The sequence below is a fragment of the Dasypus novemcinctus genome, chromosome 30 (assembly GCF_030445035.2).
Source record: "Dasypus novemcinctus isolate mDasNov1 chromosome 30, mDasNov1.1.hap2, whole genome shotgun sequence".
Taxonomy (NCBI): domain Eukaryota; kingdom Metazoa; phylum Chordata; class Mammalia; order Cingulata; family Dasypodidae; genus Dasypus; species Dasypus novemcinctus.
The window spans coordinates 38,322,036-38,337,351 of NC_080702.1; the positions used below are offsets into that span (position 1 = coordinate 38,322,036).

The window sequence follows — 15,316 nt, forward strand, 5'->3', positions numbered from 1 at the left end:
GCCAGAAAAAAGATTAATATGCAAAAATCAATAATGTTTCTGTACACTACTGATATGCAATTTGAGAAGGAGATCAGGGAAAAAATCCATTGATTATAGTGATTAAACAATAAAATATTTAGCAATAAACTTAACCGAGGACATATATTCAGAAAACTATTAAACACTGCTAAAGGAAACATAAGATGAGTTAAATAAATGGAAGAGCAATCCATATTGATGGATTGGAAGACTAAATATCATTAAGATGTCAATTTTCCCAATACTGATTGACAGATTCAATGCAATCCCAAGAAAATTCACAACAGCTTTTTTGGCAGTAAGGAAAAACGCAACAATCAAATTTATTTGGAAGGATAAGGGACCCTGAAGAAACAAAAATGTCTGAAAAAAGAACAAATTTGGAGGACTTTCACTTCCTGACTTTAAAGCATGGTTGAATCAAAAACTCAGAAATTGATGCTTAGTCCATTACAGTCAGGCAGGTGATTTCAACAAGGCTGTTGTGCCCGACCCCCCCAGCTCCGTCAGAACAGTCTATTCAAGAAATGATCGTGGGAGAACTGGATAGGCATAACCAAAAGAAAGATAGAAGACCCCTATCTCACACTTTATACACAAATTAACTCAAAATGGATCAAGAACTTAAATATGAAACCTACAACCATAAAATTCCTCAAAGAAAATGTAGGAAATCATCTTCAAGATCTTGCGTTAGGATGTAGTTTCTTAAAACTTACAACCAAAGTATGGACAACAAAAGAAATATAGTTAAATGGGACTTCACCAAACGTCAACACTTTTGCACCTCAAAGGACTTGGTCAAAAGGGTGAAAAGGCAGTTGACTCAATGGGACAAGCTATTCTGCAATCACATATCTGAAAAGGGTTTTATATCCATGACATATAAAGAGACTATACAATACAACACAAAAAAAGACAAAGTATCTGACTTAAAAATGAGCAAAAGAATTGAAAAGACAACTGTCCAAAGAAGAAATACAAAATAGTGAAGATACATATGAAAAATTTTGATATCACTAGTGATTAGCGATATGCAAATCAAAGTTACAATGAGATACCATTTCACATCTGTTAGACTGGCAGCTATTAAAAGTCAGAAAACTGTAAATGTTGGTGAGGTTGTGGGGAGATAGGAATGATTATTCACTGTTAGTGGGAAAGTCACTGTAGAGGACTGTTTGAGAGTTTCTACAGAAACTCTCTGTCTGTTTTTTAATTAGAATAAGCGAAATAATGAAATGTTCTAATAATGATTGAAGTGATAAATGAACAACATGATTATAGAAATATCAATGATTGTACCATTTGGATGAATTGTGTATTTATTAATATGTAGCAACAGACTTGATCTGAAAAAAATTTTTTACGTAGTTGCATTTCTCTGGCAGCAACTGCAGTACACCTTCAACCTTACAGTATCTCTGATAATTTTATAAATACCAAATTACCTATACTAAATATTTTGCTGCTGAAAAACCAGGCAACTGTTACTGCTTTAATACCAATTCTAGGGAATATAAGAGAGATGACATGATGTCAAATAAAATATAGAAGAAATTATTGTATTTATATATAAAATTTAAAGAAGTAGAATATTTGAAAATTAGGCAAATAACAAATTATGTTTCTATACATTTGTTAACGTATCTCAATTTAGATCTCCCAGTGTTTGACCTCTGTTAATCATGGGAATTTTTCTAAATTTGAGACAAATAATACTTTTATAGAAATAATGTTTCTCAACTTTTTAAAGGCCTGCTTTATGTCCTTATTTCTAAGACTATAGATAAAGGGGTTCAACATGGGAGTGACCACTGTGTACATCACTGAAGCTATTGCATTTGCCCTTGAGTTTTGGGTATTAGCTGAAATAAGATACACTCCAAGACTTGTACCATAAAACAAGAATACTACTGAGAGGTGAGATCCACAAGTAGAAAAAGCTTTATGCTTTCCCCCAGCGGTTGAAATTCTCAAAATGGAGGCTGCAATCTTAGAGTAAGAGAAAAGGATCCCAGTGATTGGAATTACACCCAGAAGTCCACTTTCAAAATACACAACTATGTCATTGAGGAAGGTGTCAGAACAAGCAAGTTGGACCACCTGAACAATTTCACAGAAAAAGTGGCGGATCTCCAAATCTGTACAAAAAGACAATCGCAAAACCATTAAGCCATGTAAAAGGGAGACTAAAACACTCAATAACCAGGATGCCAGCAGCAAGAGGCCACAGAGCTGGGGGTTCATGATGACTGTGTAGTGCAGGGGGCGACAGATGGCCACGAAGCGGTCAAAGGCCATCACAGTCAAGAAGGAGTTATCTAATTGTCCAAAAAGCGAGAAAAAATACATCTGGATGATGCAGCTTTCATAAGTTATAATTTTGCTTTCTGTCTGTAAGTTCAGCAGCATCTTCGGGACAGTGGTGGAGATGAAACAGATATCTGTAAAAGACAAGTTAGAGAGGAAGAAGTACATGGGTGTGTGGAGGTGGGAGTCCAAGATGATGGCCAGGATGATGAGCAGGTTTCCAGTGAAGGTGACCATGTACATGGACAGGAACAGCCCAAAGAGGAGGGAGTTCACCTCTGTATCTTCTGAGAGCCCCAGGAGGATAAATTGTGAAACACGTGTTTGGTTTTCTGGTTCCATGTAGTTGATGTTACTACTGAAAAGAGAGCAGAGAAATGGAGATTTAATCACAAGTGTATAGCAGCAAATTAACATAAATTCTAAGGTTTACAAAATCATTAAGTTAATGCTTTCTTATTAGATAGATAGATGGATGGATAGATAGATAGATAGATAGATAGATAGATAGATAGATAGATAGATAGATAGATGGAAGATAGACAATTAGATAGAGAGATTGGTAGTTAGCTAAAATAGATAGGTAGATAGACAGACAGTTAGAGCCATTTATCTGACGATAACAGGGAAACCAAATCCTCCTGCATCTCCTTGATGTTGTTTCTAACTTGCCATCCTTGTCCATAATTGCAAACATTTTCTCACAGCAATAATTTCCATTAAAATCCTCTTAGAATTGATTTCAATCAACAAATATTTTGACTGGGAATTTTGTAACTTGTGATGAAAAACTTGCAGTAATGGATATTAGTTATGTTTGCAAAATATTCTGAATGCAATTTATACTATGATGTTGAATGCAGGAAAATGGATAAAAAGGGAAATATTTAGTTATGTATAAGTTACTACAATAAAAAATTAAAACAGATATTTAATTAATTGGGGATACTTTGGTTTAAATTACACTAGACTAAATACTTAAAGATGCAGTTTCTTTCCAACATGACCTTATATTTAACTCAGTCCATCCCTAAATGCCAGCAAATAATTTTAGGTAATTTACAAACTAATTCTAAAATTTATCTAGAAACATAGACAACCTACAAATCCAATATAATACTGAAGAATAAGATGAAAGTTTTAGGAACTATTGTGCCTGATATTACCTAGTTAGCCTAAACAATACTGAAGAACAAAGTTGTAGGACCACATTAACTGGTACCAAGATTTACTATAATAAAGTAATCAAACATTGTTGTCTTGTTGAAATAAAGACATGAAATGATGTTAGAGAACCCAGAAATAGATCCACACAAATGCAGTCACGAGATCTGTGACAAGGAGAAAGGTCAACTCAATGGAGAAAGTGGGGACTTTTTAGCAAATGTTGCTGGAACAATGGCATAAAAATGTCCAGATAGAAAGGAAATTAGATGCAGAGTGTGTATATTTCACAATATTAAATCAACATGAATAATACAATTGTATATAAAATGTGTAGTATGAAACTTCTAGAAGAAAACATACAAGAAAATCAAGGGTCAGTGTTTTGATGGTGAGTGTTTAGATATAGCACCCAAAGCACTTCTCATGATAGAAGAAAAGGTACAAGTTATACATTATTAAAATGGAGAACATCTGTCTGTGAAAGTCATTGATAAGGGAATGAAAAGAGAATCAACAGACTTGGGGAAAGTATTTGCAAAATACATATCAATTATTTGTATTAAAAAATACATAGAACTCAATACACAACAATAATAATGCAGACAAGCTATTTAAAAAGTGGGCAAAATATCTGAGCAGAATCTTAACCAAGAATATTTATAGTTGTCAAATAAGCATATGCAAAAAGATGCTTAAAATTATTTGTCATTAGTAAAATGCAAAATTAAAACTCAATGATATATCATCACATGCTTATTAGAATAGCTGAACACTTGACCACTGAAAATTCAAATTGTTCATGAGGATAGGAAGCAATACTAGTCTCATTCCTTGCTAGTGAGAGTACAAAATGGTATAGACAGAAGGCAGTTTATCAGTTTTTTGTAAAACTAAACATAGTTTTTACCATACAACCCAGCAATTGTCTACTTAGTTACATATACAGCTGATTTGAAAACAAATCTCCACAAAAACCACATATGAATGTTTATATATGAGTTGTGTTTATCTTCCAACATCTGAAAGCAAATAAGATGTCCTCAATATGTAAATAGATAAGCACACTGACATATATCTCTGCAGTAAAATATTAGTCAATGATTAAAAATGAATGGTCCATGCATCCACAAAAGAAAGGTTGACTCTCAAATGATTTATGTTAAAGAAACCACTCCAAAAATGCATCATATATATAATTTCAATTATATCACCTGGATACAGCAAAACAAAAGAAAATAGAATGATCACTGGTTGCCAGGGACTTAGGAGAGAGGACAAGGGTTGAAAAGGTGAGGCACATCAGAATTGTTAGATAGGTGAAATTATTCTTTATAATACTATAATTGTAGAGCAAAGATGTTGTGCATTTTTAAAAACCAATTGAACACGGCAACAAGGAGAGTGAACATTAATGTATGAAAACAAATATTTAATAGTTCAAGAGAATTACATGATGGAGTGCAAAATATTCAAAAGCAACCTAACTGCTAAAAGAAAGCTGCTGAAAGAAGAATATTGGATAGGAATGGAGTCTGTAAGATGAAGTGAATGGACACTGTGTGTGAATACTGTACTCTAGTTTATAAAGTCATATCCCCCCAGGGTGTAGTTTAATTCATCTTTTAATTCTATATATGTTCACTGGTATCAAGCAGTGAAGTAAACAGATGACAGTTGTTTCTCACTGTGAGTGGGAGTTTACAGACAAACAAGGGGAGGAAGCAGGACAGTTCTAGGTAGTAATGGTTTGGAGTTTTATACATCACTATGATCTCGTATGAAAGTGAATATAGATATAGAGGCTTACACATAGAAATATTTACAGACATGTGTGTATATACATAAGATAGTGTACACACATATATTCCCTTACAATCTCCATGGGGAGGGGCATTAGATTTTCGCACAATTCTCCCAGAAGATTCAGATTCCTCTTGGAGAAATATCTAACTGCAGGATTGGACAAGAACTAAACAACAAGGGCCTGGAGCAGCTTGTAATACCAGAAATTAAATAGGTGCCTAAAATAAACTCCCAATGACGGTGATAATATCAAATGTACCCAGGACACAGCAGAAAGAGTCCCCCCTGGCCAAAATTGGAAGGAACTGAACAACAAAATTTTAGTATGGAATTACAATCCAAGGTAGAAAATAAATGTCTTGAGTCAATACTGATATAAACAAATAGTTGATTAAATAAATAAGAGGCAAATACCCATGCAGAAGAATTATAATAATTTATATAGACATTGCATGCTCAAGGAAGTGGTGCATAAATTCACTCCTGAATGTGGGCTTCACATAGTGAATTCTTTTCACAGGTGAGATAGGGAAAAGCAGAGAACTGAGGAACTTTTTGGTCAGGGAACCTGGAAGCACTGCTCATCTAAGTCATCAACAAAGGTAATAAATCATGTTGATGAGATGTAACCTGGATAAGATGTGTTGAAAATGACACTTTATCTCTGGTGTCTTCCTTCTAACAATAGTTATAGTCTAGACATGAGAAAAACATCATACAAATTCCAAATAAGGAGCACCTTTGAAAAGACATTTCCCAGACACCTCAAAACTATCCAGTCATGAAGAACAAGGAGAGTCTGAGAAGCTGTCCCCATCACAAAGGAACTAAGAATTTATGACACATAAATGTAATTTTATTTTGTATGGGAGATAGCAATAATAGGGAAAGAGGATGAGAGATTCTTGGAAAGTCTCTCTGCTTTACAAGACTTTTTTTTTTAATTTAACATTGTTCTAAAAGATAGGTTATTAAGAATAAAATTATTGGTGAAATTTCTTGGACTACCAAACCCCAAGTACATCCAAACACAATTCCATGCCGTGGACAAGAATATCACATTGCTGTGAGTCTCCCATTCTTTGTCCATTAAACAGAATTGTGAAGCCGCTTCATAAAGTAATTGAATAAAATAATGAATATAAAATGTCTGGCCTTGTGCCTGGAATTAACAGTGATTATTTTAAAATTTTGATTTAACCCACACAGAATCATCCCCAAACTTCCTTCTCCATGTCTGCTGTACTATTTCCAGCCTCCATCTTCTCTCTTGTGTTTAGACAACATGCAGAAAGAGTTTTCAACAGCGCTAGATTTCCATAAGCATCATCTTCTAAACTCTCTGCAATCTCTCCTCCAGGAATTTCAAACATGAAGTTCAGTAATCGGGACAAAGGCAAACCTCTCTGTCTCCTCGCTGCTGACAATGTTGTGCAGCTCATGTTACACTTTTCCCTGCTCTGCACTTCATTTTTCATCAAGTAACAGAAAGTACTTGTAAATCCTCACCACTCCTTAAGGTTGAGTGTTCCCATATTTTCGTCCCTGTCATCTCTTCTTGTTCTGTTCCTACAAAATTGTCCTCCTGGACTTACTCCAGTTACTCCTTCAAATCTTAGTACAAGTATCAGCTCCCTAGTAAAGCTTTCACAAACCTCCATGGGGTACAGCAAAAGTTATGGATCCACATCACCAAGATTTCAGTACATTTCAGAATATTGCATCTACTCAGTTCAAATTATCTTATCCATTGTACATGTAATTTTCTCAATACAAAGAAAAATGGCATGTCATTTCTTTGTTCCTAGATGATACTTAGTGCCTGCCTTGAAGTATTTGATGACTAAATGTTTGTTGAATATCTGAAAGAATAATTGAATAAGCGTGGTTATAGACATACTTCTAATAATTGTAGAATAAGAAGACATAGTGAAAGAAGGAAAATCCTGCTGACAGAAGGAAACCCCATGAATGAGAGTGAACACTGGACAAGACAGATTGGAAAAATAAGTTATTTATTTGCAATTCTTTTTTCTTTGTTAATCTAGCTAAGTATTTTCAGTTTTGTTGATCTTCTCAAAGAACCACTTTTGGTTTTGTTGATTCTGTTTTTCTTCAATTTCATTTATTTTTGCTCTAATCTTTATTATTTCTTTCCTTCTGCCTGCTTTGGGGTTGGTTTGCTGTTCCTTCTCTAATATCTCCAGTTATTCACATGGATCTTAGATTTTAGTTCTTTCTTCTTTTTTAATGTAAGCAATTAGGGCTGTACATTTCCCTCTTAGCAATGAATTGCATAAATTTTGGTAAGTTCTGTTCTTGTTTTCATTTGCCACGATATATTTACTAATTTCTCTTACATTATTTTTTTTTTTGATCCACTGATTGTTTTGGAGTCTGCTGTTTAGCCTCTACACATTTTTGAAATTTAAATTCTTTTATTGCCCTATTCCCTGAGTGTTTAGTTCTATGGAGAAAGAGAGAAAATCACAATGCAAACTTGTGCTGATTTAGATCCTTGGGAGAGAGCTTTGAAGCTCCATATCCATCTCTTATTCCAGGGGATACTTTCCTCTCACAAGGAGATCATGCCTCTTTAGGTGTGGCCTTTAGTGTGTCAAGGATTCCCAAAATGATTGCCCTATCTCTGATTATAGGTAGAAATTCTGGATATGCTAAGAAATCTCTGTACCCTCTGGCATTGGCGCTTATACATGGGGTTGCCCTCTCCAAACTGGATCCTCTGGTCTCACTCATTCTACTCCCCCCCCCCCCCATGTTAGCACCATCTGTTTCGTGCAATCAATCATTTGCTTTCTTAGTCATACAACGAATATTTATTTAGCAATACTAGATGGTAAGCACTAAACTATGTACTGTGATGAAGAAAAAGGGTTTCATATTGTGCCTCCTTTCAAACAGCTCACAGTATAAATGGGCCAAAAATCATGAAATAAATTGATACAACACCAGAAGGTGGTATTATAGTCCTGGTGAAATATAATTACATATGATTGAGGATCATCTTTTCCATTGATTCTAAAAATACACCTGGGGTAGTTATAGGGGTTATGTTGAAGCTATTGACCTTTTTGGGTAGTATGACTGGCATTCTAAAATGAGTTCTTGTTCATAATATTCATAGATATACAGAATTCGGATAATTTGTCAAAAAGAATCTTACCTTCAAGAAATATTAAAGGGAATTCTATGGGTTGAAAACAAACAGGAGAGAAAATGTTTGAGGAAAGTGTTTTAAGTGAGTTTATTTAATAAGAATAAAAAAATAAAAAGAGACATAAGGAGAAAATATGACATATATAAAGCTAAAGAAAATTATTTAATGTAAGTACTGCTTTTACAGAAATAAAATAGAATGTTAATGGATTAAACTCTCCCATCATAAGACACAGATTTCAGAATGGATAAAAACTATAACCCATCTATATGCTGTTTACAAGAAACTCACTTTAGGGCCAAGGAAAAAGAACAGTTTGCAAGCAAAAGATGTTAAAACAATTTCACATGCAAACAATGATCAAAAATTGGTATTACTTGCTATACTAATATTTAATAAAAGAGACTTTAAAAGCAAAAGTGTTCTAAGAGACAAAGGACACTATATAATAATAAAAGGGGAAATATTCCAAGATGAAAGAATATTATAAATACTTATGTAAAGCAGAGTGCCCCAAAATACGTGAGGTAAATACTGGCAAGAGTAAAGGGAACAATAAATGTTTCTAAAATTAGAGTGGAGTAGTTCAATTCACCATTATTAGGATTAGTCAGAGCATCTTGACAAAAGCTCAAGAAAGAATCAGAGACTTTGAATTATGTGTCACAGGACCTACAACTATAAATAGATTTATACAGAACATTACATCCCAAAACAGCAGGATAAAAAGTCTTCATGAGTACTCATGGATCAATCTCCAGGATAGACCACAGGCAAGCTCATACAATGAGTCTCAATTAATTTAGATATATTGAAATTATACAAAACACTCTGTGACCATGGTGAAATGAAGCTGGAAATCAATAAAGGATGGAAAACAGGGGGCGGGGCAAGATGGTGGATGAATGAGCTTACTTGATAATATCCCCTGCAAAGAAGGGGTTGGGCAGCATTGGAGGCTCTTCAGGACCAGGCTGTTTCAGGATTTTTGCAGGACAGGAGACATCTGGACATCGATTTGGTGGGAAGGTAACAGAGAAAATATGTCTATAAAATATACACGGAGGTCCCGGCTATGCGTGGAAAGCTCCCTCCTTGGGTGGCGGGAGCCGCGGCACCAGGCGCTGCCTTGGCTTTTTTTTTTTTTTTTTGGAGGCTCTGCAGCACCGGGGAATTCATAAGCCCCTAGTGGCCTATTGGGGGATTGATAGGACAGGAGGCGCTTGCAGACCGATTTGGGGAGACAAACGGGAGTTTTATTGCAAAGCGGGGCAATTTTTGATTGCGGACTCAAACAACAGCGCTTCTGCCTAGAGCCCCGCCCCCCCCCCCCAAACCCAGCTGCCGATCTACAGTGGACTTAAATTGATAGCAATAAAGAGATGCCACCAGGGTCTGGCAGGGTGGGAGACGTTTGGAAGCTGATTAGGGGAATATTTAGCGAAGCGTGGGAATTTTGGGTTTGGACTCTGTTATTAGCGTTTCTGGCTGAAGCCCCACCCCCGGGCCTGGTTATTGATCTGCATCATTAAATTGGCTGCAGTCTAGAGGCGCCCCCAGGTGGCCGTTCTGGGGGATCACAGGGTGGGAGGGGTCCTGAAGTCAATTGGTGATACATCCACAGAATAGACCACAGTGAGTGAGTGAATTGTGGGGTACAGAACACTGGGTAGAGCTTGTGGTTGTGACCTCACCCATAGGGCTGGCACCCAGCTGCGGGGATGCCTGAAGGCTGTGATGCACTGCGGTGCTCCCAGGCTCCCTGTTAACTGGACTTGAGGTTGCCAGGTCTGACTCCCCTAAACCCTGGTGGCCCACACCCCAGAGACTAACCCTCTTGAGTCTTCAATATCTCAGACTTTCCATCCCTGAATCCCTCACACCCTGAGGTCCATCTGAGGTCCTTGAATGTCCTAGCCCTCAACGTTTGCGTTTTTCCTTTTTTGTTTTATTTTGTTTTGTTTTTATTTTTATTATATTTTATTTTTTATTTTATTTTTTTAATGTTCAGATTGCTAACATTGCATTGTCCCCTAGTCTTTTCTCCCAGCGTATCCCCCAAAGTCTTTTTTTTTTCAGTTATTTAGGGTTTTTTTTTTTTATTGCTATAGTGGCTCTGGTGGTTGGTATATTTCTTTTTTCTCTTTTCCCTTTCTGTTCCCCGCCCTTTACCCACCCCCTTTTTCTTTCTTCCTTTCTTCTCTCTATTTTTTTTTTCTCTCTTGTCCCTCATCTTCTTATTTTATTTTATCTTAACTATGCAATAGGTGCTGCAGGGAACAACTCACATTTGCTGGGTTTCCTCATCCTCCACCTCCTCATTTCTGTGTGAATAGATTTTGGTTATCTACGCTATCCTCTTTCCCCTACATCTTGATAGCCTCCATCATCTACTATCTCTCCTATATTCCACCTCCCTTATTTTGATCAACAAAGTGTCTAACTCTTAATTTCTAATACCTTTGTTTTGTTTTCTGTCTGTTATCCACTCTTGAAACTATAGCCTTTCTCTTTTGTTTCCCTCTCTCACGAAAACATTAGCTTTTTAATTCATACCATATTCCTCCCACATTAAGTCGACTACCTCATTATAGGTATTCTACCTACTGCTATAACTCTACACAATTTACATGAATCTAACCTCCATCCTCCCAGATCTCATATTGTTGCTTTGTTAACATATATCACCAATACTACTTTACACTTTTTCCTTGCTTACACAATTGCGTTTCCCCAGCACTAATACTTTCCTTTAAAGTGAACTCAACCAGGAATAAGAAATTAGAATAAGAAGAACAAAGTGACAAAGAGAAGATATAACACTTATGCAAAAACAAAGGCTAATTAATCTCCAAGACTACAAAAAGAAGCTAAGGAACTGATTAAACCTGTCAAGATAAAATGATGACCAGACAGCAATAAAAATCTACAAACCAAGCCAGTAATCAGGAAAACATGGCTGAAAACAATGAACAAACTAAAAATCAGGAAGGGGCATAGAACTTCACACAAGTAATGAAAGATCTCAGAACATTTATCACCGACAAATTTAATGAAGTAAAGGAAGAGGTTAACAACATGAAGATAACACTTGGAGGGGAAATTGCAGACATACGCAAAAAGATAACAGATATGATGGAAATGAACACCACAGTTCAAGAAATCAAAAATACACTTGTAGCAAATATCAGCAGACTAGAAGAGGCAGAGCAGAGAATTAGTGATGTGGAAGACAGTACATCGGAAATCAAACAGATAGTAGAAATGGTCCATAAAAAGATAGAAAAATCCAGCTAGGACTTAGGGACCTGAATGACAATGCAAAACACTCAAACATAGATATTATAGGCATCCCAGAAGGAAAAGAGAAGGGAAAGGGGTGAGAAGGAGTGTTGCAGGAAATAATGGCTGAAAACTTCCCAAATCTACTGAAACAGACAGATGTACATATCCAAGAAGCACAGCACACCCCAATTGTCATAAACCCCAAGAGGACCACCCCAAGACATATACTTGTCAAATTATCCAATGCTCAAGAGAAAGAGAAAATTCTAAAAGCAGCAAGAGAAAAGAAAAATCACATACAAGGGAAGCTCCATAAGATTAAGTGCTGATTTCTCATCTGAAACCATGAAGGCAAGAAGGCAGTGGTATGATATAGTCAAGGTACTAAAGGAAAAAAAAATTCCAAACAAGAATACTCTATCCAACTAAACTAGCATTCAAAAATGATGGAGACTTCAAAATATTCGCAGACAAACAGAAACTGAAAGAGTATGCCAACAAGAACCCTCCCATTCAAGAAATTCTGAAGGGAGTTCTGCAGGAAGAAAGGAAAAAACAGGATAGGCAGAATTGGAGGAGAGTGTAAGAGCAATAACAAAGACAAAAATAGAAGGGAAAAAATGCAAACAAAATATGACAAAAACAAATCCAATCAAAATATGGCTAACACAAATAATTCCTTGAAAGTAATAACACTGAATGACAATGGATTAAAATCACCTATCAAAAGATTCAGACTGGGACAATGGATAAGTAAATATGACCCATCTATTTGCTGTCTACAAGACACACATCTTAGACCCAGAGTCTCATGGAGGTTGAAAGTGAATGGCTGGAAAACAATCATACAAGCAAACAAAAACCAAAAAAAGGCAGGAGTAGCTATATTAATATCAGACAAAATAGACTTTAAATGTGAAACAATTGTGAGAAACAAAGAAGGATACTACATTTTAGTGAAAGTGACAATCTGTCAAGAAGATCAAACAATCATAAATATTTATGCTCCTAACAAGGGTGCCACTAAATATATGAGGCAAATGCTGGAAAAACTAAGTGAAAGAATAGATGCATCTACAATTATAGTGGGGGAATTTAATACACCACTATCAATTCTTGCAATTCTTGACAGAACATCTCAAAAGAGAATCACCAAAGAAACAAAACATTTGAACAGTATATTAGAGGAGCTGGATCTAATAGACATGTATAGATCATTACAACCAAACACAGCAGGATATACATTTTTCTCAAGCGCACATGGATCATTCTCCAAGATAGACCATATGCTAGGCCACAAAGAAAGGCTCAATGAATTCAGAAAGACCGAATTCATACAAAACAATATCTCTGACCACAGTGGAGTGAAACTGGAAATTTGCAAGGGACAGAAGCCCAGATTTCACACCACGATTTGGAAATTAAACAGCACACTGTTAGAAAAAATGGTGGGTCAAAGAAGAAATTTCAAAAGAAATCAATGACTACCTTGAAACAAATGATAATGATAGCACAACATACCAAAACTTATGGGATGCAGCAAAAGCAATACTGAGAGAGAAATTTATAGCCATAAATTCATATATCAAAAAAGAAGAAAGAGCAAAAATTGAAGAACTAGCTGCACATTTGAAGGAATTAGAAAAACAACAACAAGGTGACACAACAGGAAGAAGAAGGAAGGAAATAAGAAAGATAAGAGCAGAACTAAATGAAATAGAAAATAAGAAAGTGCTTGAAAAGATAAACAAGACCAAGAGATGGTTTTTTGAGAAGATCAACAAAATTGACAAACCTTTAGCGAGACTAACAAAGAATAAAAGAGAGCAGAAGCAAATACACAAAACAAGAAATGAGAAAGGCAATATCACCACTGACCCCACAGAAATAAAGACTATCATAAGAGGATACTTTGAAAAACTATAATCCAATAAAAATGACAATTCAGAGGAAATGGACAAATTCCTAGAAACACATAAGCAGCCCATATTAACAAAAGAAGAAATTGAGGATCTTAACAAACCAATCACAAGCAAAGAGATAGAATCAGTCATTAAAAACCTCCCAACTAAGAAGAGCCCAGGGCCAGACTGCTTCACAGGTGTATTCTACAAAATATTCCCGAAAGAACTAACACCAATCCTGCTGAAACTATTCCAAAAAATCAAAACAGAAGGAACATTGCCTAACTCCTTCTATGATGCCAAAATTACCCTAGTACCAAAGCCAAAAAAAGACAACACAAGAAAGGAAAATTATAGACCAATTTCTCTAATTAACCTAGACGCAAAAATACTTAACAAAATTCTTGCTAATCATATTCAACAATACATTAAATAAATTATACACCACGACCAAGTGGGATTTATTCCAGGTATGCAAGGATGGTTCAACATAAGAAAATAAATCAATGTAATACACCATATAAACAGATTGAAAGTAAAAAAATCACATGATTATATTTGTAGATAGAGAAAAAACATTTGACAAAATACAGTGCCTTTTCTTGATAAAAACACTCCAAAGGATCGGAATACAAGGAAATTTTTTGAACATGATAAAGAGTATATACGAAAAACCTACAACCAACATTGTTTACAATGGAGAAATCCTAAAATCCTTCCCTCTAAACTCTGGAATAAAACAAGGATGCCCATTGTCTCCCCTTCTACTTAACATTGTCTTAGAAGTACTTTCTCGAGCACTGAGGGAAGAATCAGATATAAAAGGCATTCAAATTGGAAAGGAAGAAGACAAAATTTCATTATTTGCAGATGACATTATCCTATACATAGAAAACCCTAAGAGATCTACAACAAAGCTTCTAGAACACATAAATGAGTTTAGTAAAGTTGCAGGTTATAAGATCATTGTGCAAAAATCAGTAGCATTGCTGTACACTAATTATGAGTAAGATCAGGAGGAAATCAAAAAACAAATGCCATTCAAAATAGTAAATTAAAAAATCAAATACTTAGGAATAAATTTAACTAAAGATGTAAAAAACTTATACACAGAGAACTATACGAGGCTTTTCAAGGAAATCAAAAAGACCTAAATAAATGGAAGAATATTCCTTGATCATGGATAAGAAGATTGAATATTATTAAGATGTCTATCCTACGAAAACAGATCTACACATTCAATACAATCCCAATAAAAATCAACACAGCCTTCTTTAAGTAACTAGAAAAACTAACTATGAAATTTATTTGGAAAGAAAAGAGGCCCCAAATAGCCACAGATATATTGAAAAAGAAAAACAAAATTGGAGGAATCACAGTACCTGACTTCAAAACATACTACAAAGCTACAGAAGTGAAAACAGCATGGTATTGGCATAAGGAGAGACAAACAGACCAATGGAATCAAATTGAAAGTTCTGATATAGAACCTCATATATATAGCCATATAATATTTGATAAAGCCACCAAACCCTCTCAACTGGGAGAGAATGGCCTATTCAACAAATGGTGCTGGAGAACTGGATAGTCATATGTAGAAGAATGAAAGAGGATTACCATCTCACACCTTATACAAAGATCAACT

The 15,316-nt window shown here is 35.4% G+C and overlaps 1 protein-coding gene across 1 annotated transcript; it reads right to left on the minus strand.

Annotated features, from left to right (window-relative positions):
* Window positions 1-1,788: 1,788 nt before the first annotated feature.
* Window positions 1,789-6,746, minus strand: LOC131276911 (olfactory receptor 7A17-like; the record flags this gene model as incomplete). Its single annotated transcript, XM_058290494.2, has 2 exons — window positions 6,610-6,746; window positions 1,789-2,692 (listed from the first exon to the last, which is right to left on the minus strand). Coding segments are annotated over exons 1-2 (1,041 nt in total), but the record flags the coding sequence as incomplete, so codon positions are not given.
* Between the last annotated feature and the right edge of the window lie 8,570 nt (window positions 6,747-15,316).